This window comes from Sycon ciliatum, chromosome 3, assembly GCF_964019385.1.
Source record: "Sycon ciliatum chromosome 3, ocSycCili1.1, whole genome shotgun sequence".
In the NCBI taxonomy this organism is placed as follows: Eukaryota; Metazoa; Porifera; class Calcarea; order Leucosolenida; family Sycettidae; genus Sycon; species Sycon ciliatum.
The window spans coordinates 32,027,330-32,051,919 of NC_088645.1; the positions used below are offsets into that span (position 1 = coordinate 32,027,330).

A 24,590-nucleotide genomic window follows, 5' to 3' on the forward strand; every position below is an offset into this window, starting at 1 on the left:
CGGAGTTAGGGGGGGGGGGGGGGGGGTGTTGTGAATGTGCGTGCATGGTGTGTATGTTGGGGGAGGGGGGCAGACCAGTAGCTTCCCTGCCAGCCTTGCGAGCACTCAGGTAATTATATATTTTAAAGTTTTTTTAACACAATTTGAAATGAGCTGCAGCTTGGACAAGAGAGACCCACAATAAAACACGGGTGGGGGTGGGGGAGGAGACATACAGAACAAAAGCTAATGAGTTTATAGTGACATACCCACATAAGAATCAGAGTAAGATTGATGTGATCCAGCATGTAATGCACTTACATGTACTATGATGGCTCAGGCAATAGGGGCAGTCTATTGCTGCTGTTGCTGCTGCTGAGGCTATTGTCAAACGCAAGGAGCATTCAGTATGTGCAGCAGGTCCCACAGACGAAGTGTCCATACTGCTTTTGAAAATATTCTTCAAAATGGTACCGCTTGCCGAGCATACGGTCCTGTATATCCGTCTCCCTCACTTCAGTGCGACCATGCACACGCCATGCACACGCATGTTGTTTGAACTTGTTTGACTGCATCTTACAGTGATTTTTTTTTTATTCTCGGTTGCCTCACTGCCAATTCTTCTCGCTTGTCTCTCCTCCCATCCAAGCCATCCAGCATTAGCAAAGTCGTGGACCCCGGAATCCTGATGATACGCTTCAATGAAAATAAATATGAAAATAATTAATTATCACATTGTTTGCAAATGAGAGTCCTCCGGCTCGGTACAGTGCTCGACATCCATTCGAATAGAGCTATTGATCAGTTGTCTGATGATTGCCTATGGGCATGAAACTCCTAGCTATCGGATGACATGTGATGCTCTGTGAGTTGTGTGATATTGCTTGCTCTACTCAAGTACCGCGTATGAAGTAAAACTGCCGGTATGTGATACAGTCCGAAAACAATACACCGTGAGAGAAGGTACAACTGAACAGTATCATAACATATCTTTAGCAGCATATGACCAGTGGCAGCGTTGCAAGCAAACAAACGGGAGCCACCGGGTGCCCTCGCGAAGCGTGCATGCATTGCAAGGAGACAGAGTACGGCACGGTGCAAAACCCGTCAAATCGGCAGTCAAACACAAGCCCGCATGGCGACGGGGCACACAGCCTGCTGTATGTGTGTGTGTGTGTGTGCGTGTGTGTGTGTGTGTGTGCGCGCGTGTGTGTGTGTGTGCGTGTGTGTGTGTGTGCGTGCGTGCACGTGCGTGTGCGTGTGTGTGTGCATGTGTGTGCAAGTATGCCTGCACCTGCCCGTTCGCCGCCTAACGGCGATGAAGTTGAGACTCGGACAACAACTGTCTGCGCTCTGCACGGCCCCTGTACTGGTGTGCGTGCACGCGTACGCGTTGCGTGTCCACAGACTCACTCGCTGCAAGGAAGTCGACGGCGATTCAGCTTCAGGGCCTTACTTAGCACAGGAGACATAATCCTATCAATCAACTCAATATCAACTGAATCAGGACACTGTGCAGTCCGGTATGTGTACATGTGTAGGTCAGCATCGAATCAGACGGGTGGAGGTCGGAAAGTTCGGGCCACAGCGACTGGCTTTTAGTCCCCGGAAACACGATCTTCATTGGCCAAAGGCTGCCTGACTCTCGCGAGTCAATGTGCTGCATGAGCTCAGAACCACGCGGAGCAACTCCCGTTTGTGTGTATACAGAGAGCACGGTGGTGTCTCATGCAACTCCTGTTTGTGTGTATACCGAGAGAGAGCACGGTGGTGTCTCATGCACACGGACACTGCACTGTTAGCACTGCCATAATATGAACACTCGGCGTAACGCGTCACGACGACCAAGCAGCGTCGGCATGGCAACAGCAGGAGCAGCGTCGGCATTGCAACAGCAGGAGCAGGGTCGGCATGGCAACAGCAGGAGCAGCGACGGCATGGCAACAGCAGGAGCAGCGACGGCATGGCAACAGCAGGAGCAGCGACGGCATGGCAACAGCAGGAGCAGCGACGGCATGGCAACAGCAGGAGCAGCGACGGGATGGCAACAGCAGGAGCAGCGACGGTGGCGCAGGCAGTAGAGATATTCACATGAATGTTTGGTATCAACGCCAATTACAGCTGTATGTTTGGTGCCGATGCAATTACAGTTGTTCGTTTGGTATAGATGCTCTAACAGCTGTACGCTTGGTGCCGATGCAATTACAGTTGTTCGTTTGGTATAGATGCTCTAGCAGCTGTACGCTTGGTATCGATGCAATTACAGTTGTTTGTTTCGTATAGATGCTCTAACAGCTGTACGCTTGTATCGATGCTTTAGCAGCTGTACGTTTGATATAGATGCTCTAACAGCTGTGCGCTTGGTATCGATGCTTTAGCAGCTGTACGTTTGGTATCAATATGCTAACAGTTGTACGTTTGATATCGATACTCTGGCAGTGCCCAAAAACAACTCAACAGTATTACCCCAGTAGCAGGAGCAATACTACCCCAGTAGCTGGAGCAAGCCTGCGTGAATGCAGAGGTACGTTACCGACAGCGGGTTCTTCTCTTTCTTGTTGTGTTCGGGCCGCCTTCAGTAGAGTTTGGCAGGCAGAAGTGCTCGGCTACGGAATACGCCGTGATCGAATAGTCTTCATCTGGATAGAGGCAAGAGAAATCAAGTCGAAGATAGAGAGATAGGTGGATAGAGTGAGTGAGGGGACAGGCGCGTACGCAGGGGGGGTTTCCCCTTGCCCGGAAACCCCCAAATGTTCCAAAAGAGGCATATTTTTGGGCATTTTTTAGTAGGGCGCGCGATCGATCTGACAAGAATGCAAAACTTCAATAGATCGTATATCTAACTCAGTCAAATCTCGCTCAAATCCAACGATCCAAATATCCAGGTCGAATAGAAAACTCTCAGTTGGTAGAAACAATTCGCGAAGCGCTGCGAGCAATGGTTCGTGAGATAATATCATTCGTAAGTTGAGCCGCGATCTCGGCAATTATTTCCAAAACGCGCAGTGCGACTTGAGTATCGAGAATTTGAGACTTTTCGCCACGTTGACTTGCTCAAATTTGCAGGGGCTTCACTTGTGATAATCTCAAGAGTACACAACAACAAAAATCGAAACTCTGTGATCGCGAAAAACGAAATCGCTGGAGCAGGACACGTTTGTGCCTTTGGGGCATTTTTCGCACTGTCACTCCACTCTAGTGCTGGATATACGTGTACAGTGTCCTAGCTATCATGGTTGACCTCATTCTCTTCCTCTCCCGGATACCTTTCCACTTCCAGGAAGCCCAAGATTATGAAGATTGATTGAGTAGAACTGAAAACTCGTTGTCTGTGATTCGGTTGACCCCCCCCCCCCCCCCCCCCCCCCCCAGATGTGACCCTGCGTACGCGCCTGGGGGAGATGCAGATACGCATACACGCGCCATAGCCATCTAGCCATCCATTCTAACCACACATCCCAGGAGCATGCTGGTCCCCGTTTCAGGGGGGCGGGGGGTGCACAGCCGCATGTGTGTAGGATGGCTGTTGCATGTCATTCATGGTCCTTATGTGCATGCTGAGCCTAGGTCGAAATTTATAGGGGGCAAGCATACACCCCGTGCCCGATGCGGGGCAGAATAAAACGTTTCTCAATACGTTTCTCAATACGCGCAGACTCCACTGTAGCCATGCATTATAAGCACACATTCTCACAACACGCTCCAAGAGCAGTCTCTGAGCTAGAGCAATCTCTGAGCTAGAGCAATCACTGATAAAAGAAAAAAGTTCTAGTACAGTTAGACCTCGCTTATCCGGACCCCTCGCCATTCGGAAGAAAATCGCTGGCTACCGATTTACAGCAGACAGTGAGTATCGCTTATAAAGTGACCGGGTGTAACGATATACCGGCTATAATCATAAAACTCGTCAAAATCAAATCAGAAAAATACAGCTAAAATATCACTAATAGCTATGAAAAGTATGAATGCCGCAGACATCACCACGCAACATGACAATTTGTTCAAGGTTTTGTTTTGTGTGTTTCCAAAATCGATTTTCACGCTCGATCATCAGTGGAAATACGGAACTAAAGAGATCAAGGGAAAAACAAAGGTTAAAAATCCAAAGAAGTGTGACACATGACGGGTAACACTATACACACTATTATCGGCTATACCGATATATCGCTTATTGTGATGGGTTTCAGGAAGCAAACCATATCAAATGTACAGGAAAATATCGCATATAATGATCAAGAGTGATGATCACAAAAACAAGTGTTCTTCCAATGAAGTTCACTTCTTCCAAAACTGATCCAGTGTTGCCTGGATGCATCTGGCAGCAGACATGAGTGAGAGAAAACTCTTCCCTGTGTGCTGTAAGCAGCCACATGTACACGTGGCTGCTTTTCATGCTTTTTCCAGCGTGTACGCAGCATTTCATGCACAGTCATGTGCCATGTGTCAGTCATACATGCAAATCGGCTATAGTGATGCACCGGATATAGTGATAAATTATCGAAAATCAAAGGGGCACGTTATATTCAGTATTCTCTGCATGCCATGCATACATACAGCATGTGTGTTCGATTATCCGGTTCCATCCCCTATCCGGATATATTTTTGCGGAAAACGGCTGCGTGCGGCTAAGCGAGGTCTGACTGTAGCCTCGAGTGGCGAGTTGGTATTGAGCTGTGCTGTGGTCGCCCCCACTGGCAATGTTCACGTGTTCAATAGTGGTGTGCACGTATGAGTGATTGTGCGGATGTGTGCGCAACGAGTGAGTGCAGGGTGGACAGAGAAGTACTGTGTTCTCCGGAGTATACGCAGCAACTGTAAACTCGTAGTCCCCCCCCCCCCCCCCCCCCCAAAAGTCAATGCGGCTGATACTACGCTGGTGAAATCAACGGTGTGATACACTTGGTAAACGTCTGTATTTCGTGACAAAAAAATACTCTGGGTGCAGCTTAGAATCTAGTGCGTCTTATACTCCGGAAAATACGGTATGTGCAAAAGAAATGAACCGGCGACCAGACTGCATAGCAATGCCGTCAGAGGTAAATCGTTTGACCCGCCGCTAAGGGGTCGTCCATAGATATCGAAGTTTTTTTTCAAAAAACGAAATAATTAAATTTCGTTACGGTGTGGGAGGGGGTTGACCAATTTCGTTTCAGAAAACATTGATACATGTACATGGCCATAGGAGCAGTGACACATTCGCGAATTTTGCATGTATGCGTGAGGTTCTGCTCTATGTTTCGGGAACGCGACGCAAAGAATCACGCGAACTCTCTTCGCGTTCCCGTAACGTAACGAAATCCTGTTCTACCTCTACGTTTCGGGCAAAGAATCACGGGAACTCTCTTCGCGTTCCCGTAACGTAAAGAAATCCTGTTCTGCTCTACGTTTCACGTAGAGAAGTCACGTGGAATGTGTACTGGGAATTTCCCCTTCCATATTTGGCAGTTTTCTGCCTGCACTCGAATGATACCCAGCAGATCCGCACGCATTTTCTTTGCGTGTGCCACAACGTAGAGAACCTCATCTACGCGTAGAAATCTGGACCCAAAACACGCGAAGCCGTAGACTCTAACCCAGACAGCTGCTCTGTACGTGATTTCTCTACGTTTCACGTATAGCAGAACCTCTCTATTATGTCAACATTTTTTTACGTTCTGAGGGGGAGGGAGGGAGGGGTTGGGTCCAAAGTAAAATAATTTGTCTGGTGAAAAAGGTTTGATATTCACGGACGGCCCCTAAGCATGGGTGCATTGCAACAATTATCCGCCGCATTCCCTATCTCCCCAGGACATATGCGACCTATCAGTTTCTCCCCCAAGCAGTAATGGTCATGACGTACCCTATTAACCTCGGCTGGCAGGACGAGGCCGTCCACGTACGCCACTTGGTACTTGTCCGCCTGATGCTGTCCGAGCGGTCGTCGGATCACCTGGATGCGACCGGCGTCCGCCGCAACTTCAGCACCGTGGCACGACGCCGCCGATGACGCTGTTGTGTGATTCGGATATCCGGCTGCCGCCGAAGAAGCTCCTCGTGACAACGATGTGCCTGCTGCACCCGATCGGCTAGACGAGGCAGCCATGGCCGTCGTCGTCACTGTCTTCTTGGACGGCAGCAGCGAAGCCATCTTGCGTGGCGGCTGCGACGGATCGAAGATGAGTAGCGACCGGTTGTTGTCCTTACGCTCCTCGTAGCCAACGATGGTCCGGCTGTGACCTACGGTAACGTACAGCATACAATACGGAAAAAAAAACAATGACAGTATGAAGAAAGGAAGGAAGAAAGGATCAAAAGTTAAAAAGAAACAAGGAAAGCGGTGGGGCACTAGTTCGTTAGAGTCAACCAAATAAACCAGATTTTAAACAATCAGACGTGCACAAGGTAGAACCAGACTGACGTCCGACTGTTCAAAATCTGGTTTAGTTGGTGGCCTCTAACGCAAAGCGTGTGCCCCACCATTTTCCTCGTTTCCTTTTTATATTTTCCTTGGCTCACCATCCGAGGACTTACAAGTTACGCATAGTTGTCCAACACTGGCAATCATATGCTACGGGCAACTTGTAAACCTTTGGTGCTTTCTAATTCATTTTAACCCTTTATGTACTGATTTCCAGCACAGAATGAAGCAGAATTTGAATTTTCAGCACAATGTTCACCGTCAACAGGCTATAACTTTGGCCTCCTTCGCTGCATTTCCACAATCTTGGGCTCTTTGGAAAGCTCATGGCGAGAGCAACGCCAGGATACCAGGCTCCATCAACTGGCTGCCACAAATCAGGCGCAGGAACACAGCCAAGTCGTCTCCAAGCCCAATATGCGAGCAAATTTCCCCATCAACGCTATTCCACTCTCCTCTATCGCAGAACGCTCAAATCTTTTCGAGGCGATTCAAACTTCAGCCAATTACGTCACTATCATGTGCTGAGTTGGTCAAAGAGCACACGAAAAGGGATTTTCCCCTAAAATGGCGAAGAGATCGATAAAAAAATTGAATTTGCCGAGACAAGAATACGGCGCGCGATATCTCTGGGTTTGTACATCGTAGCTCTTCAGCGATTGTTGCATTGGAAAGCGTGGAGTTTCCGCTACCAAATAGACCCTTCGATTGTTGAATTCGGACAAGAAATGATGGAGTTACGAAGGTTTACGAATCGATTATGAATCGATCATATGTGATCATATGTGATCGATTCACGTACACACCGTACATAAAGGGTTAATCCCTGGCCCTCCATCCGAGTTCAATGACGGTGTGATTAATGATAATCGTATACAGACGGGCATACAGAGGGATAGACAGATTTATTTCATGTTACTACAATATACAAGTATGGCTCGAAACAGACTCACAGCAAGAAAACCGACAGGCGGTGAGATACAGTACTTTTAAAAAGTATGCTAAGGCTGTTTTTACATGAGGCGTTTCAACCCGGGTCAGATTTCAACCTGCCATGTACACAAAATGAATGGCGCGTTTACATGACGCATTGCGCTTGACCCGGGTTGAAATTTCGCTCCGGGTTGATTTCAACCCGGGTCAAAGAAATCATACAAACGTACTTCTGTGCGTATCTCACGCCAGGTTTGAACAGCACTGTACGTGCAAATTTCGCGCGAAAGAATTCACGTGACCGTACAGGACTCTAGAAGTGGACTTTTGGTGGCATATCAGTATTTGACCCGGGTCAACTGTCTTCATGTAAACCCTCACCTATTTCGTCTATCGTACAGACATTCAACCCGGGCTGAACTCGACCCGGGTTGAAATTTCTCATGTAAACACAGCCTAAGTACGCAAATCAATCAATGCATTCACAAACACGACAGTTCGACGCTCGACATTTCTTGACAACAAAAATAGATTGGAGAAACGTGCTCGCATATGTAGACATGAGGGCAACATCCTACAGTGCACGTACACACACACACACACGCACACACACACACCAGCGCACACACACGCACACACACACACACGTGCGCACGCACACACACACACACACACACACACACACACATTGTTATAGCGCATTGTTATTTCTCCCGTCCATGACAGAATGACTGACGGCGTTTCAGGTCGCCGATTCGACGGAACATGCGGCCCGCAGGTGCAAGTGTACCTAGCAGCAGAGGGTGCCTTGGGTGGTCGACAATGGTACGCCACTCCGGATGGTTCTGGGCTGTATCGTACCAACCACATGTTGGAACCGGTGGCTCCACCGACGCGAAGTCATCCACAGCGATGTATCTCCATGTCTTGCGAGGCAGGCAGTTCACCGAAGAGAACACACTTCGGCAATCGATGATCCTCCATCTGTGCCACGTGTCCAAGCCAGTGCAAACGTCGTTACCGTACGATGAGACCAGTGTCTTCCGGCACTCCTAGGGTCTTTACAAGGGCCGAGGACGTTACGTGCATCTCCCATTGCTGCTGTCGCGACACTCAGATGATAGTTCTGATACATTGATGGTGGAAGAGGTTGAGATGCCGTAGGTCCGGAGCCTTCATTGTCCAGGTCTCCGCGCCATACAGGAGGGTAGAGAGCACCAAGGCAACATACGCACGACGACGATACTGTAGACTCGATGACCGGTTCTCGAACACAGCTTGCTTCAAGCTACCAACAGCTTTGGATGCTTTGCCAATGCGGGCCTGCACGTCGTGGGAAGGCGAACCATCGCGGTGTATGGCAATGCCAAGATACGTAAACGCCATCCAGTGTCATTTATGCATTCGCCGGAGTGTTCACTGCCATGCCTTTGGTTTTGCCTTTGCCTTGCCATGCACACACACACACACACACACACACACACACACACACACACACACACACACACACACACACACACACACACACGCGCACGCACGCAGGCACGCACGCACACGCGCACACACACACACACACACACACACACACACACACCATTGGACACACATCGCCAGAGGCGATGATAGCAATGCTATAGCAGCATTGCACCATTCAACAGCTTGCAAGGCTGAAGAATTGACTGCCACTATTCAGCCTGGTCTACACCACACAGCTATGAAGTGGATTTTTCTGGCCAGTGAATCCCTACTTTTTGGTCTTTTCCATTAATTTTTTTGTCCCGCACACACATCACACCACATACTCCGGCATGCACTGGCTGCTGGTTACTACCCAGGAGAATGAAAGAAAAGTCAGGAGGAGTCTGACAAAAGAGAAGAAAGACGTGTGTGACCATAATCATCCGGAATCGAACCCGCAACCTATCGATTGGAAATCGCTGCACATACAACTGCACCATATGGCACACACACGCACGCACGCACGCACGCACACACACACACCATTACACCCTCGAAGTGCACTGACCTTGGTGCTGGAAGTACAGTGGAAACTTCTCGCCGTGAACTTGCACAGATGCTTGTGATGGAGGACCTGCAGTCAGAAGGGATCAGACATTGAAACTTGGTATCCGCTGGACAGTATCGGGAAGAGTAGATAAACAAGAGTGTGCAACTCGCGATTGGGTTGGCCCACGGCGGAATTTTTTGTTGACGTAATCTTTTCAACGACGCACGCGCTGCGAGCCTTTTGGAGAGTTTCCCTCGTGCACTTGGCTGGGCTTTACACTACATTGTCGGTGCCCAGCACGTGCTCTAACACTGCTCTGCGGCAAAGTCCGCGTTTCTCTGAAAAAAGGTGACGTAAACAAAAAATTCCGCCCTGGGTATCTGCAGATTGTGCAGGAGAGATCCGGAGTTGCACACTCTTGTTTAACTACTCTTGGTATCGGGCGTAGTGGGATGGTCTTAGACCATGATTAATCTGCCACCAATTGTGCTATGGAAATCCTGCCGGATTAGGGAGCTAATAAAGTTGTGGACATCACGCCCATGGATTAGGGAGAGTGCTGCATTGACAAATCTGACATACTGCTGCAATGTGCAGGAAGAGGACACTTTGGGCACTGAAACGAATGCCGGCTTATAGAGGTTGCTGGTCTATAAAGTGCTGGACACCTGTACTGGATTGCACTGCACTGATGGTATGCAATAACAGTGCATAGAATCAGGAACACACTGCTTTGTTCCGGCTCACTAGTTCGGATGTTAACACGACACGTGCTGGTGATTTAAGCGTACCTGCAGCGCCCGAAGCGGGTCTGTTACGCTGCGCTGCCGCAGTGACGACAGACGATGTTGCCGCCTTTCCAGACTCCCCGGGAGCTGATGACGAGGTACGACTGCTCACACCGCCTCTAGGAACGTGGCTAGAAGTGGACGCACTGCCGCTGTAGTAAGATTTAACCCAGTCCAGCATGGCTGGATGGGTGTTGTTAGGTCCGCTGGGTCGATGAAAATCAATAATCTGCATGCTACAATGATACGCATTCACATACGCATACCAGCAAAAAGACGCGCGCACACACATATGCACATATACACATACACACGCACACACACCCGCGCACGCACACACACACACACAAACAAACAAACAAACCAGGGAATAATCTAGCATCACAGTTCGTGACACACCTCTTCTATGGTGCAAAGCCACCTCAGAACCTTTTCAAAGAAGACATCAATGCAAGCGGATTTTTCAACGTACTCCGTGACGCACGGTGTGCGCGCCAGGTGTGTCACTCAATCCTGTACAGTGCTGGCCAGAGAAATCCAACCACATGAATAAAGTAGCGCCGCGTTCGAGTACACAGACCAGTGTGTGTAGTGCTACAGCTCCTATTTTATTCATGAGGTTGCATTTCTTCTGCCTAGTACTGTAGGAACTACAGTCCATTTCAAAACTATAGACGCGTACCTAGGCAAAAACCGTTATGCCAGCATCTATACCACATAAAATCTGTGATCACTTTGCGCATAATTTTTTCGAAATTGGGCGTCTGTTATCCAATCGTTTAGAAACTACATGAGAGTAATTGCGGAGCGGACCTGAGCAATATTCCGAAAACTATTCTCAAAAAGTTCCAGCCAAATTTGAAATATTTCAAAAACCCTACGCGTCTATAGTTTTGGAATGGACTGTAGATACAGGAAAAAGTGACGAAAGCCAGTGTGGTGCATCCAGGTCAGGTTCACAACTGGATGTCAACGTGCGGTCCCGCTCGCACACTCTACGCAGCACGGCACACGCATGCGATGCTGGCACCGGAAGCGGGGAGCTGGCATAGCGGAGCAGTGGAGTGTGTGACTCCTCTTCATCATTTCGTCAGAACTAGGTCTCCGGACCTGGTGAGAAGGCAGAAAGGCCTGTTCACTTGGTGAAGTAAAATAAATTAAACAAACAAACTCAACACCACTACAGATAGCACTGCAACCCAGTATATACATCTATTTTACCTAGCTAGCATAGGTCCAAGAACTTTCTTCGCTAACACTTCATCATGTGCTCTCATTGCCAAGGCTTCTCCCTTTTTCTTCGCAAACCGTTTTCCTCTCTTGACAACATCAACAACCGCCGCCGCCACCAGCAGCAGCAGCAGCACCACCACTACAGTACTTTCGGTCGCCGGAGAACTGGGGGCACAGCCTCCTAGCCTAGCCTAGACCGCTCTTATCTTCATGTTATAGTCTATGCACAGTTGAGTCACCGGGCATACATTGCTATGCTGTACTTGATGACCTTCTAGCCCAGCCGTTCTCTTCGGGGCTCCGTTCTTCAGGGCTCCGTTCTTCGGGGCTCCGTTCTTCGGGGCTCCGTTCTTCGGGGCTCCGTTCTTCGGGGCTCCGTTCTTCAGGGCGTCCGTTCTTCGGGGCGTCCGTTCTTCGGGGCGTCCGTTCTTCGGGGCTCCGTTCTTCGGGGCTCCGTTCTTCGGGGCTCCGTTCTTCGGGGTTCCGTTCTTCGGGGCTCCTTTCTCCGGGGCTCCGTTCTTCGGGGCTCCGTTCTTCGGGGCTCCGTTCCTCGGGGCTCCTTTCCTCGGGGCTCCGTTCTTCGGGGCTCCGTTCTTCGGGGCTCCGTTCTTCGGGGCTCCGTTCTTCGGGGCTCCGTTCTTCGGGGCTCCGTTCTTCGGAGCTGCGTTCTTCGGGGCTTCGTTCTTTGGCACCCGGCAGTATGTACTGTAGCCATGGGGAAAAGCACACAGAATCCCACACTTCATCCTTACCGTATTCCACAATATCTCAGCACAGCCGCAATCTCGGTTGTGCCTATCCACTTGCGAGTCTTGCATAGCTTATGTCCTAGTTGATCAGCGCCAGCGCGGTCAAAACCTTCACACACAATACAGTGGGTACAGACAAACACATGCATATACCCAGGTACACATCCGTACACACACCCATGTAAGCATGCGCGAGCGCACGCATGCGCCCGCCCGCCCGCCCGCCCGCCCGCCCGCCCGCCCGCCCGCCCGCCCGCCCGCCCGCCCGCCCGCCCGCCCGCACGCACGCACGCACGCACGCACGCACGCACGCACGCACGCACGCACGCACGCACACACACACACACACACACACACACACACACACACACACACACACACACACACACACACACACACACACACACATTTGTCTGTTTGTTCAGCGACGTGTGGTAAAGCTGTTTTAGCTCTGAAAAAATCTCGTCGTTGGGCATTTTAGCCCCGCATGTGCCCGTTCTGGGGTCATGGAGGCCACTGATGTATCTCGGGAACCAGCTGAAGTCGACCCATGGCGGAAAGTAAGCGCCAGGGACCTGATGGCCCGAACTGTGATATTTCCAGCTCCAAAGGATTTGAAACTCGCCGAGTACGTGAGCTGCCTCGTGCAACACGCAATAGGAGCCGAGCTCATCCTATCTATCCAGGTCAGTTCAGTAGGCCAATGCAGATTAACGTTCGCAGTTATCCCGCTTGCCCAGTTAGGCCACACGTTTTTATTTCTATGTTTCTCGTCACCCGCGCGCATACGATTTAGGAGTCTGGAAGAAAAAAAGAAAAAAACTGTGCTGCAGTGACTGTGCATGTGGGGACCAGCACACTCGTGCACATGTACATAATTTGGCCTGGCCTGCGCGACATATGATGCAAGGATGGCATTTTTTGTGCGCAATCTAGCGGCACATGCACAGATTGTGACAGAAGCTCCTACCACATACTAGTTGCTAACTATGGATGCTATTTTGCATGGTGTATTGGTGGATTTTAGTGTGAACAAAGGTCTAATAAACTTTTTTTTTATTTTTCGGTCATTTTTTATTTTTTCCACCTCTCACATACGTTTTTAGATTTTCAGGTGACGAGAAACATAGAAATAAAAACGTGTGGCCTTCGTCGTGAAGAATGGCTTTCATATAAATGGACAACATATCCTTCCAAAATCCTTGACAGAAAACACTCATGTTGATCAGTTGCACATTCACGATGTTCCTGTGTGGGTGCCAGATGGCGCCATAACAGCCGCGCTTGCTCCATACGGTACCGTGCAGGGCGCCATCTGCCACGGTAAACTTTAAAAGGTACGGGACAACGTTGTTACTGCAACCGGAGTCTGTTTTGCAACCTTCGTACTGGGTCGAATAAAGCCGTACCTTCGTACGTGAAATCCAGAGACGGGAAAGGCACTTTCCGCTTACACTATAGTGGCCAAAAGCCCACGTGTCGGATTTGCAGCAAGCCAGAGCACCTTGCCAAAGACTGCCCTGAGGGCCGCTGTACCACTGCCAGTACCGGTAGTACACAGCAGTCACGGCATTCAACGTCACCTACATGCACACAGACACTGAACGCACACGTCGACTCCTATCTGATGTGGTCGCAAACCCAGCCCAGACAGCGCAGCAAAATAAAGCCCAATCACAATGCCCAAGATCCAAGTCTAAGCAGGCTTGTCTCCCAGCAGCTGACCAGAGCGACTCCAGCTCCTCTGAGTCTGAAGAGTTGCCTTTTCCTGCTGATGCTGAATCATTAGTCTACAATGAAAGCCTATCCGAGCCGGAGAACCAGCAGCCATCAAACGTGCCCTGCGACTCCGACAGGGAGGCCAAGAAGGCAGACGGCGATGCATGTACAGCCCTAGGCCCACAGCTGGGAGGCCATAGCGACGCTGATCCTGTTTCTGGCGGGTGGGAAGTCCACCGGTCCAAGTGTTCACGCCCTAGTGTCACACTTGACCGGGACCAGAGTGTCACCACTACTAGATCCAAGCAACGGAAAAAAAAACGGAAACAAAAATCTCCTGAGAGTGGCCAACATGTCATGCAGTAAGTCAATTGAGAAACTTACCGCTTTGATACACATTTACCTTTCATTTGTGCACCCATGCCTATTGCATTCAAAACAAGTGGATACGAAGGCGGTGATGAACAAGGAGGGAGAAATTATAGTATTCGTGTTCATCATTTCTTCCATATCACATTCGTTTCTCCTTCCTTGATCGTGTCCACTTGTTTTGAATGCAATAAACCTTCGTGAAATGTCGGTTCAGCTCGTTCCGCTAATCTCACTTCAAAACACTGCTCAAGTCGTTACTAACGTCTTCTAACGTCAAAAGGAGTGGAGAGGAGCTTTTACTTACCAGATGTCCAGGCTGCTTCGATCAGCTCTTGCAGCTTGGGAACCGATGGGACTTGACCAGCTGGCAAACAACATACAGACAAGTACATTGACACGCACAGATTGCACACATCCACATGCATCCATGCATGAACAGACCACATGCACAGACACGTGCAAAGACACGTGCACAGACACATGCACAGACACATGCACAGACCATACACGTGCACAGACACAAGCATACACGTGCACAGACACAAGCATACACGTGCAAACGTGTAACACATACACAAACTAAAGTGTATAAGGGTAGGGGGGGGGGGTATCATGATTGAAGGGTCACGGGACTCCGAAAACTGCAGCATGTGATCCAGAGGCCAATTTCCCGCAAACAGCAGGGCACGGGAATCCTCCCAGCGGATGTCTGGGTGCTGGTGACCTGAACACCGGCTTCATGCCAGCATGATTGCAAACCTGTCACGGTACCTGACATGAAAAAGTTCATTGCCATCTACCTCCACTCTGGCATAGTACGCAAATCTCACTGGCACCAATATTGGTGTACTGATTCGTTCAGTGAGACACCTGCATTGGCGCGCATCATGAAGCGCGACAAGTTTCTGGGCATTCTCCAGTTCCTCCTTTTCGCTGACAACAATGACGCTGTGCCGGGCGATCGATTGGCCAAGTTGCCACCGTTGACCGACACGCTCATTGGTATCTTCAAGCGAACGTATGTGCCTCAGCAGTTCATCAGCATCGATGAGGAGCTTGTTCTTTCCAAGGGCAGACTGCTTTTCAAGGAATACATCCCCTGCAAGCGAGAACCCGCTTTGGCGTAAAGGTATCCGCTCTTTGCGACACCTCTGGCGATTACTGGTCTGCTTCTATTGCCACTGGTCGGCCCGCCAACCCTCTCCCGCACACTGCTCGGCTAGGATCAGCTGGCACCATTGTCGTGCATCTGATGGGTGAGCTACTAGGCAAGGGATATCATGTCTATCAAGACAATTGGTATACATCGCTTTATCTTGCAACTCGCCTCAAGGCCAATACGACCGGCATGTGCGGTACGATGCGCGCCATCCGTCGCGGCATTCCCAACGCGTCGAAGACACTGGATTTCCCGAAAGCACAGTGTGCATTCCGCAGAAAAGGTGCTCTTCTGCTGGTGAAGTAACATGACAACAAAGTCATCTACCTACTGTCAACGGTTCACAATGCTGATCTTCTTCGCACCGGCAAAACGACTCGACAAGGCCAGCACGTAAAGAGGCTGCAGGTGAGCCACCACTATAACAGGCGGCTGGGAGGCGTGGACAAGAACGATGCCATGGTGACAGCTTTTCTCCGCAGTACGCCGCACACTCAAAATGGTACGTCAAAGTCGAGGTTTGCTTTGTCGAAGAAGCTGTGCAGAATGCGTACATTACCTACCGAATGCATGGTGGCAAGAAAAAAAGCACCATGCATTCGTCCAGAAAGCCGTGCAAGTCCTGGTTGAAGCTGCTGATGCTGAGCTTGCTGCTGCAGCTACTCCTACTGCTAATGCCCAGGACCGATTGACGGGGAAACGCTTTCCCGAGAAGCACCCGGCCACAGAGGGCAAGGCCGTTGTCCAGCGTCGCTGTGTTGTGTGCGCATCTCACGGCATTCGCAAGCAGGCGCGGTACCGCTGCAAAACATGCCATAATCACGTGTCACTATGCATCGAGCCCTGCTTCGAGATCTAGCACACACGCAGCAGGAACTAACTGCAGGCTGCTGTTATCGGAAAAAAGGTCATTAGAATCAATAGCGGGCTGTAAACTTGAAAATATGTGCAGATCCGTTCTAACGTATAATTGCATTGGGTTGAGTAACTTGAGCACATATCACATCGGCATGAATTTAGCTTTTCTGCATAAAACTGATTGGAACCCTTAGTACATTGGTAGAGTCTCTTTCGGATGGATAGCCAAGGATTAAAATTAAAAAAAAATAGGACCACTTGTAAACATATGGTCCTCTCTTTTTTAATTTTATCGTTGGCAGAGCTTCATGAAATCATCAGCTTTGGACAATTCTACCATCACAGCAGCAGTAACACACTTCAATACGACATAATCGTACTTCTAGGACATTAGAATTTGCGTTAAAAAAACCACTAGAACGGCAATTGTAATTAGTAGGGGTCAAACGGGTGTACCTTTAACTAACGAACTGGTAATTTTCTTAACGGGCGGGTTAACGGGTACCCTTTAGCAGCCATATTATTTTTTTGCGCATTTCTCACATAAAATAATGATTTTAATTTGTATATTCTCAGATTGTATTTTGATACTACATTATGATTCGCAATTGATTCGTGTATCATAATTATTATTATGGCAATGAAGATTCCAAATGAATGTCATCCGTGCATTTGCCCATGTACATAACTTCACAGGCAGTAACTTACAATCGTACATGTAGATGGTCCTACAAGCTACATGTATTTTGATACATGTACGCAAATCAACTGCAGATCGATGTGATTCAAGCCATGCAAGGACAGAGTGGTTTAGCAAAACTTCCGTGATCTCGCGCAATCCTATTTGCTATGTTCGCAGAGAACTGGTACTCGTTGCATTCAGTAGATGTTCGCGCCCATAGCTAGCTGGGGTGCCTGACGCAGCTGATGTGCTGCTGGCCAGCTAGCTGCTAGTGCTAGCTTGTTGAACTCGTGAAATGAATCTTCACAAATCCGTAATCTTGTATGCAATATTTCGAACTACTTTTCAGCTCGTCGATTGAAGGAACAAACTACAACCATGAGTATCATACATGTACTTCTCGAAGTAGCTACCACCTACGGACATCACCGTTTGTGACACTCCGACTGGTCACTCAGCCTGGTGACACTAGTTCATCAAGTACTGTGGCAGGTTCGATGTCGGAGAACCATCGTAACTTTCTAGTTACTCAGCTGCCACCTCGAACGAGTTTCAAGTCTTGCATTTTCTCACATCACAATCAAAAACCTCCAGTACGAGGATTTTTACTTGCACTAGAGTGGAGAGAACAACTGTCAAGTCTGTCTTTCAGCCTGCTCCTGCCTGATAAAGTCGAAAGCGGGAATGCACAGGAAAAAGGAAAAGAGTATCCGCACTCCTATTTTGAGTCTTGGAAGACGATAGGATCACCTTTTTTATTTTTTATTTATTTTTTATTTTTTTACAAACGGGTACCCTTTTACTAACGGTACCTGAGATTAACGGGCGGGTACCCGAGTACCCGGTACACCCGTTTGACCCCTAGTAATTAGGCTATTAGCACAACTTTGACTACTGGTATTCTGCTCAAACCTCACCAGTTAGTGTCTATTATTACACTGAAGCATCGACAAGAAAAAATTCAAAGAAACTCCAATTTTGAAATTTTCCATTTTTGGCCTGAAATCACCCGGAGAACCAGGGAAAACGGCCCAGCTTGCAAAGGGTTAATTTGATGATCGGAGTACAAGCCGCACCCCCCTTTTGGGGTGAATTTTGAGTGTTCAAAAGTATGGCTTATACTCCGGAAAAGATGATAACTACATACGCGCTCATTGAAATCCGACCCAGAGTGCACGTTTGACGCCCCTCAATTTGCCCGCCCCTTGACGCCCTGGAAGTGGCACGAATGCGGCTGGACGTACATATGTACAGATACAGTGATGATTGTAATCAGAACTGGTACAGGGCGTCAAAGTGTTGCACTTTGGGTCGCATTTCACCGAGCACTAGGCAAAGCCCGATTTTGCCAGTCAAGCTTCGATATTTTGACACAAAATGTTGCTGGCTCATCGTCCATATTTCGCTTTTTTGCCTTGATCCAAGAGGGTGGTGGCGTTCCTGCGGATGCGGTAAACTCGGCCTTTGGCCAAGTCTCACGCGAACCGTGACATTTTTTGCTCCGACCCGAGGCCAAATTTGTGTCACGTGTGGCAAAACCGATCGAAAGTGGGTCACGTGTTTGGCAAAACTGAGAAAAAAATGAGTCACGTGTTGGCAAAAATGTGTGAAAATGAGTCACGTGCACCGTATACGTGTATAATCTTCCCATTTCCAGCGAGTATACCGATAACATGCTCCGTTTTGCCAGCAAATTTCCATGTCAAAATTCTTCGATATTTTGCTAGCAAAATTGGGCTATGTCTACCGAGCACACATGTACCGTATTGTTCCGGAGTATACGCCGCACTTTGACCACTCAAAATCCACCCAAAAAAAGGCAGTGCGGCTCATACTCCGATGATCAAATTAACGGTGATATTATAGAGAAGATATCTGCATTTCGCGGCAAAGAAATACGGGTACTACTTATGCTTCAGTGCGGCTTACATTCCGGAAAACACGGTACATGCCCTGAGCATCATAGTTTGGCAACTTAAACTGTATCTTCGTACCTGCAAGGTTGGGAACCAGGCGCTGAATACGACATCGGTACTCCGGCACAGACATCAGCGACGACATCATCATCTGAAGATTACGATAACCGCAGCCCCAGCCGCTGTCCCCACGATCGGCCGAGTAGTGCGTGACATTACAACACAGAGAGACGGACTGCAGCGAACGGATCTTGTGGTGTCGGTAGATGCCTGCCACTGCGCTGATAAGATCTGGGTAGAAAAAGATGGGATCAAAATGGAGATAGAGCTAAACAGATAGACACACGCACGAACACATAAACACAGACATGTACATGTCTACACACATACTGCTATGGTAAGATCTGCACGAAGGAGATGGGCACACACACACACACACACACACACACACGCGCGCGCGCACACACACACGCGCGCACACACACACACACACAAGCACGCACGCACACGTACACACACACACACACACACACACACACACACACACGCGCGTGTGCACGCACACACACACACACACACACACACACACACACACACTGTACCTCTGGTGGCCGTGGAGCCATCATCCACACCCCTAGCCATTCTCTCAGCCAGCATGGACTTCTCACGATGATAGTCAAGTCCAGAAATGCGTTGTCTATCGGCATCATGACCCAACCGCTGTTCGTACGTCTTAGAGTAACCCTTCTGCGTGGACTCCATACCATAACGTTTCTGCAAGATATCCAGACAAGAGAGAATGTGCGAGGAGAGACTAATAGAACAAAAGAGAGAGAGAGAGAGAGAGAGAGAGAGAGAGAGAGAGAGAGAGAGAGAGAGAGAGAGAGAGAGAGAGAGAGAGAGAGAGAGAGAGAGAAGGAGTGTTTGTGTGTGTGTGTGCGTGCACACGTGTGTGTGGATGTGCATGTGTGTATGTATCGGCTTGAAAGAAAGAGATGTGTAGAGTTCTACACTGACACACACACACACACACACATATATACACACACACACACACATACACACATATATTCACACACACACAGACACACACGCGAGCGCGCGCACATACACACACACACACACACACACACAAATATACACACAAACACTCACATACACACACATACACACACACACACGCGCGCGTGCACACACACACACACACAAATACATCTATCAAAAACACTGGCTAACCCAAAAAGATACATGCTCAACATACTGGCGGTGTAGTAATGTGAAAGCCTGATGCTTGGATCCAGCCAAAACCAACCTGCAATTTCTTGAACTCTTCGCTTTCCTTTGCAGCCATGTCCTGTTGCTGACGTTGCAGCTCTGTTGTGTCAGACTTGGCTATCTCGTGTGCAGTCAGGTGGTCGCCCAGGCTAGAGAGAGGAACTGTAGTGTATACGCATGCACGTACAAACAAACAGATGTGCATACACAGACACGCACACACACGCATGCACACACACACACACACACACACACACACACACACACACACACACACACACACATACCACACAGCAATAAACACAGCCAGTTCAACAATACAATTAAACAAGCTCTTCAAGAAACAGAAAAGGCGAATGAAGACCTACCGGATGATCTATTAGAGCACCAGCATGGAAGTATACCTAGAGCAACTGCATGCTGAGGGTGGTAAGCTGCGAAAAAAAGAACAAGCTGACTATCCATACATTTAACCACACTCACAGAGCTAAAGTCAGGTGTGACCAGTCACCTCGATGACACTCTAAATTAACAACTAATTGATGGTTCAATGAGTAGTGATAGGAGTGATGATGGTTGTGGCGATTGTGGTGCCGTGGTGAAGGTGGTGGTGGTGCTGGTGGCGTGTGTGTATGTGTGTGGGTTTACGTGTGCGTGTGTGTGTGTGGGTTTACGTGTGTGTGTGTGTGTGTGTGTGTGTGTGTGTGTTTACGTGTGTGCGTGTGTGTGTGTGTGTGTGTGTGTGTGTGTGTGTGTGTGTGTGTGTGTGTGTGTGTGTGTGTGTGTGTGTGTACGTGTGAACTGTGCATTGTGCTAGAATTTAGCACACGCACATAGGAATATCACCACCAAAAGCAGCAGCAGCAGCAGCTTGCCAATAGTGACTAGATTGCACTGAACATGAATGTGACATGTTTCCCAGAAATCCTGCAGAAATCTTCACAGTATCCACAATAATACGCATCACTGGACATCATGTGTTGTCTAAGCACTTTACCCGATCATCTACAAGCTACAGTTCATTCAGAAAAAGATGGACTTCTAGCTTTTGGCCATAAATGGGTCAAACTTTGAGTTTTTTTAGAATTTTTTTCTGCAATCCCCTATGGAATCCTCTTCCAATTATGTATCTGAAGTTTTTTTCTCCAAAAAGCAGGCCATAACAAGAATAGGATTTTGGCCAGGTTTTGCCCCCAAAGCATTGAATAGGGAAAAACCGTAAAAAGCCAGGCCGTTTGACCCCGTCTGCAACAGTGCATTGTGCGGTTCGAACCCCAGTTCAGGTACCCTTTTTGGACCCTTTTTCAAATTTCAAATTTCGCAGCACTGCACTGTGCACGATGAAATCACGAAAAATCGCCAAATACGGGAGCTTGCCAGAGCCAGGGCCCATCTTTTTATGAATGGACTGTAGATGAGTGTGATATCATTAATTTTCATGTGCATTGTAAGGAGAGGCAAACCAGTGATAGTTTGCCGACCTCCCGTCCAAGGGACCCTACAATTCCCGTATGTCACATGACTGTCACCTCGGAGTCGACCAATAACAGATCAAATTACGCGGGCTGGAAAGCGCGATCCTGCCTGCTGAATGGTGATGGTACTAGTTCCACTGCCCGTCGTCAAGTGACGACGGGCAGAGGACGGAATCCGCTGCCCGTCGTCACTTGACGACGGGCAGTAGACAGAATCCACTCATGAGTCTACCATTTTAATGACAACCTTTTGTGGTCTGAAACTACTAGTAGTACAGTTGTGGCAAGTGAAATCCGACACTTGCCATAGGGGACAGTGCCACAAATGGACATCAATGATGTAATGCACTGCACCAAATTTGTACTATAGAGCCGTATGCATCCCAAACAGATCGAAAGGTCACAGCGTAGATACACACAGTTCACAAACATAGTACACATAAGGAGTATTGGTATCCAATCCCTATTCATTTTTGCCAGCACCTTTTGAACCTTGACTGTGATGAGTACAAGTTTTGTCATCAGACAGAAAAAGTTGTATGTAACCAAGAGTACATAACCCCCCAGAGTGTGCAACGCCTGATCCAGCTCTGCATAGGGTCTTGGTCGAGCGGAATCGGATCTTTGCGTCATAATACCGTACACATCTGAGGGGAACCCGGGGAGTCGCGGGTACTCTTGGATCAAAAACAATGGTGCCCTGCCTCGAGACCGGCCTTGCGCTGGTGTGAAGTGTACGCATGACATCAGAAGATCCGATTCCGCTCGACCAAGACCCTACACAGAGCTGGATCGGCGTTGCACACTCTGGGGGGTTATGTACTCTTGATGTAACACATGTACTGTATGTACGCAGGGCTGCAAGGGCTGCAGACTGCGTGGTGCAGTCCCTTCTGCCAAGTGTTGGATTTAACTTGCCACAACTGTACATGCAAAAGTCGTGTACCGTAAGTCTGTAGTGCGTGTTCATGGTGTATGGTTGTCGAAGTCACTCTCACTCAGCTCACAGCCTCATACAGGACTCGAGTCACAGACGGGTTCATGTAAACTCAACGATTGTGAGTGATCTCCTTGGCTTGGGTGCATACGGGAAACACGTTCCAGTCACTCATACTCGGTCAGTACCGCTGCTCATCCAGCCCTTACCGCTGTCGCGGCGCGGGCTGGATTCCGCGGTACTGCCCTCATACTCGTGCAGGAGCCTGTACATGTGGTCTCGGTATCCAGGGTCATTCGAATGAAAATAGCATCCCTCGGTCCTAGCTGTAGTGGTCCTCTGGGCAGGTGGTCACCTTATCAGAGTGGTCGCCTTCACAGGCCTAACTCTACTCGCAATGCATCCTATAAGGAGGACGGCTCCATCTACACTGTGCCCCCCCCCCCCCACGCGACATTGTGCCCGACCTCCCTCAGGGTTCACAGCCAAAAAGCATTGTATCCAATACCCAGTTTGCTCACAATAGAGAGAAATCACCCTATTTACAACATGCCGACGGTCTATAACTGCCAGAAAGGAAAACTCACGTTCGTCGAAAAGAAATTATAGCGTGCCAGCACTAAAAAAATCGAGGAAGACCTTACCATCTGCTCCGCAAAACGGACATATGGCCTGTGCCTCTGGTGGGTTCGCCGAGCCGGAAGCACTCTCGCCACGCATTGTTTCATCGCAGTCGTCGTCCTCGTCTACAACTATTGGTGCATCCATACCGCCGGGTGCGCAGGCACTGCTGCGCCAATTAGCGGACCCATCCTGTGCCGCTGTCTCTGCAGTGACATCGCCGCTGAAGTGCTCGTCAACGTGATGACGCAATGTAACGTCATCACTGCACACCAGCCCGCAAACTGGACATTCGTAGGCGCTGCATGGATCTGATACTGCTGCTGCCGCTGCTGATGATGTCACTGCTTCTGACGATAACGTCACAGCTTCGGGTAGGGACGGTGCAGTACGCTGTGCTCTGGGGCTCTGGCAGTGCACTTCGTTGATGTGGATGTTCAACTGTTCTACTGAGTCTCCGTGATAAGGGCAAATCATGCACTCGAAACATGCAGCCTCCTCACTCGAGTCCCCCGCCATTGGCTCTGCCATTGTGAGTGGTGTGTGCAGATGAGCATAGCGCTTCACTGACTAATTTACACTGGCGTTCACCTCTGATACGACTATTTATATCACAGCTCTGCACTTGTAACTTCTTCAAGTCCAGGCCAGTCCATTAGTTTCTAATACCAATTCCTCGAGAAAGGAAATACATCGGGCCCAGCCCCTCCAAGCGACCGACAGCCAAATATTGCCTGCACCCACCTACCACGACACTGAACTTCACTCTGTCGTTCTTCCCAAAAGTAGAAATTCCACTGCGTTTAAAAAACAATAATCATCCAAACAAAATGCAAACCCAACACATTGAAACATGACTAACAAGTACAACGACTCATGTCGACTGTCTTTCTCATTCATCATTAATTTTTTTTGCTCTTGGATTTTGAATGAACGCGGCATGCGCATGCATGCAATGCATGCTCTCGATCTATACTGCAAGATCGTGTCCACGTGCATGCCGCGTCGGTACGCTGTACACATGGCAACGTCGCAAAAACTCGTGCATACTCATGAGTCATGTCGGTCATGAGCAGAGCTAGCGCGACGCAGTCATGACATGAGCTCAGCGACTGCTGGGTGCTGACTCTGCTGAGTAGACCCGTCTACTACACAAGGTCTCAGACGACTACTAGTATTCAATAACGACCACTTGCCACGTGATCGTTGCCACGGTTTGAGCCAATCAGAGCGCTCACAGGCAGGGCATGAACCTCTGATCATGCCCTGCCATTCAGGCCCTTGCCTTGGGCTTGAATGGCACCGTTGGAGAACATGAATGATCACGTGATGGGTATACTCGCACGTGGAGAGACTTACCTGATCGAGGTGGAACAACTCAAGAGAGAAAGAGAGAAAGAAAAAGCCTGATATCCGGTCCATGTCTGATACATGCGGTGGCATTCAGGCCCTTGACCAATCAGCACGTCCCGAGGCCGTGTGGAGGTGA

The 24,590-nt window shown here is 49.0% G+C and overlaps 1 protein-coding gene across 2 annotated transcripts; it reads right to left on the bottom strand.

Annotated features, from left to right (window-relative positions):
- Window positions 1-647: 647 nt before the first annotated feature.
- On the bottom strand, window positions 648-23,962 carry LOC135811975 (zinc finger-containing ubiquitin peptidase 1-like). Of its 2 annotated transcripts, none has more exons than XM_065325255.1 (10): window positions 23,125-23,962; window positions 20,106-20,230; window positions 19,396-19,567; window positions 18,872-19,084; window positions 14,483-14,542; window positions 12,091-12,196; window positions 10,109-10,341; window positions 9,336-9,401; window positions 5,819-6,195; window positions 648-2,618 (listed from the first exon to the last, which is right to left on the bottom strand). In XM_065325255.1, exons 1-10 carry the CDS (start codon window positions 23,630-23,632, stop codon window positions 2,586-2,588), a joined length of 1,893 nt encoding a protein of 630 aa, XP_065181327.1. In that variant the 5' UTR covers window positions 23,633-23,962; the 3' UTR covers window positions 648-2,585. The 2 variants fall into 2 exon arrangements, with proteins under 2 accessions (XP_065181327.1, XP_065181328.1); XM_065325256.1 differs by lacking the exon at window positions 23,125-23,962 and adding an exon at window positions 20,437-20,548.
- Window positions 23,963-24,590: the final 628 nt, after the last annotated feature.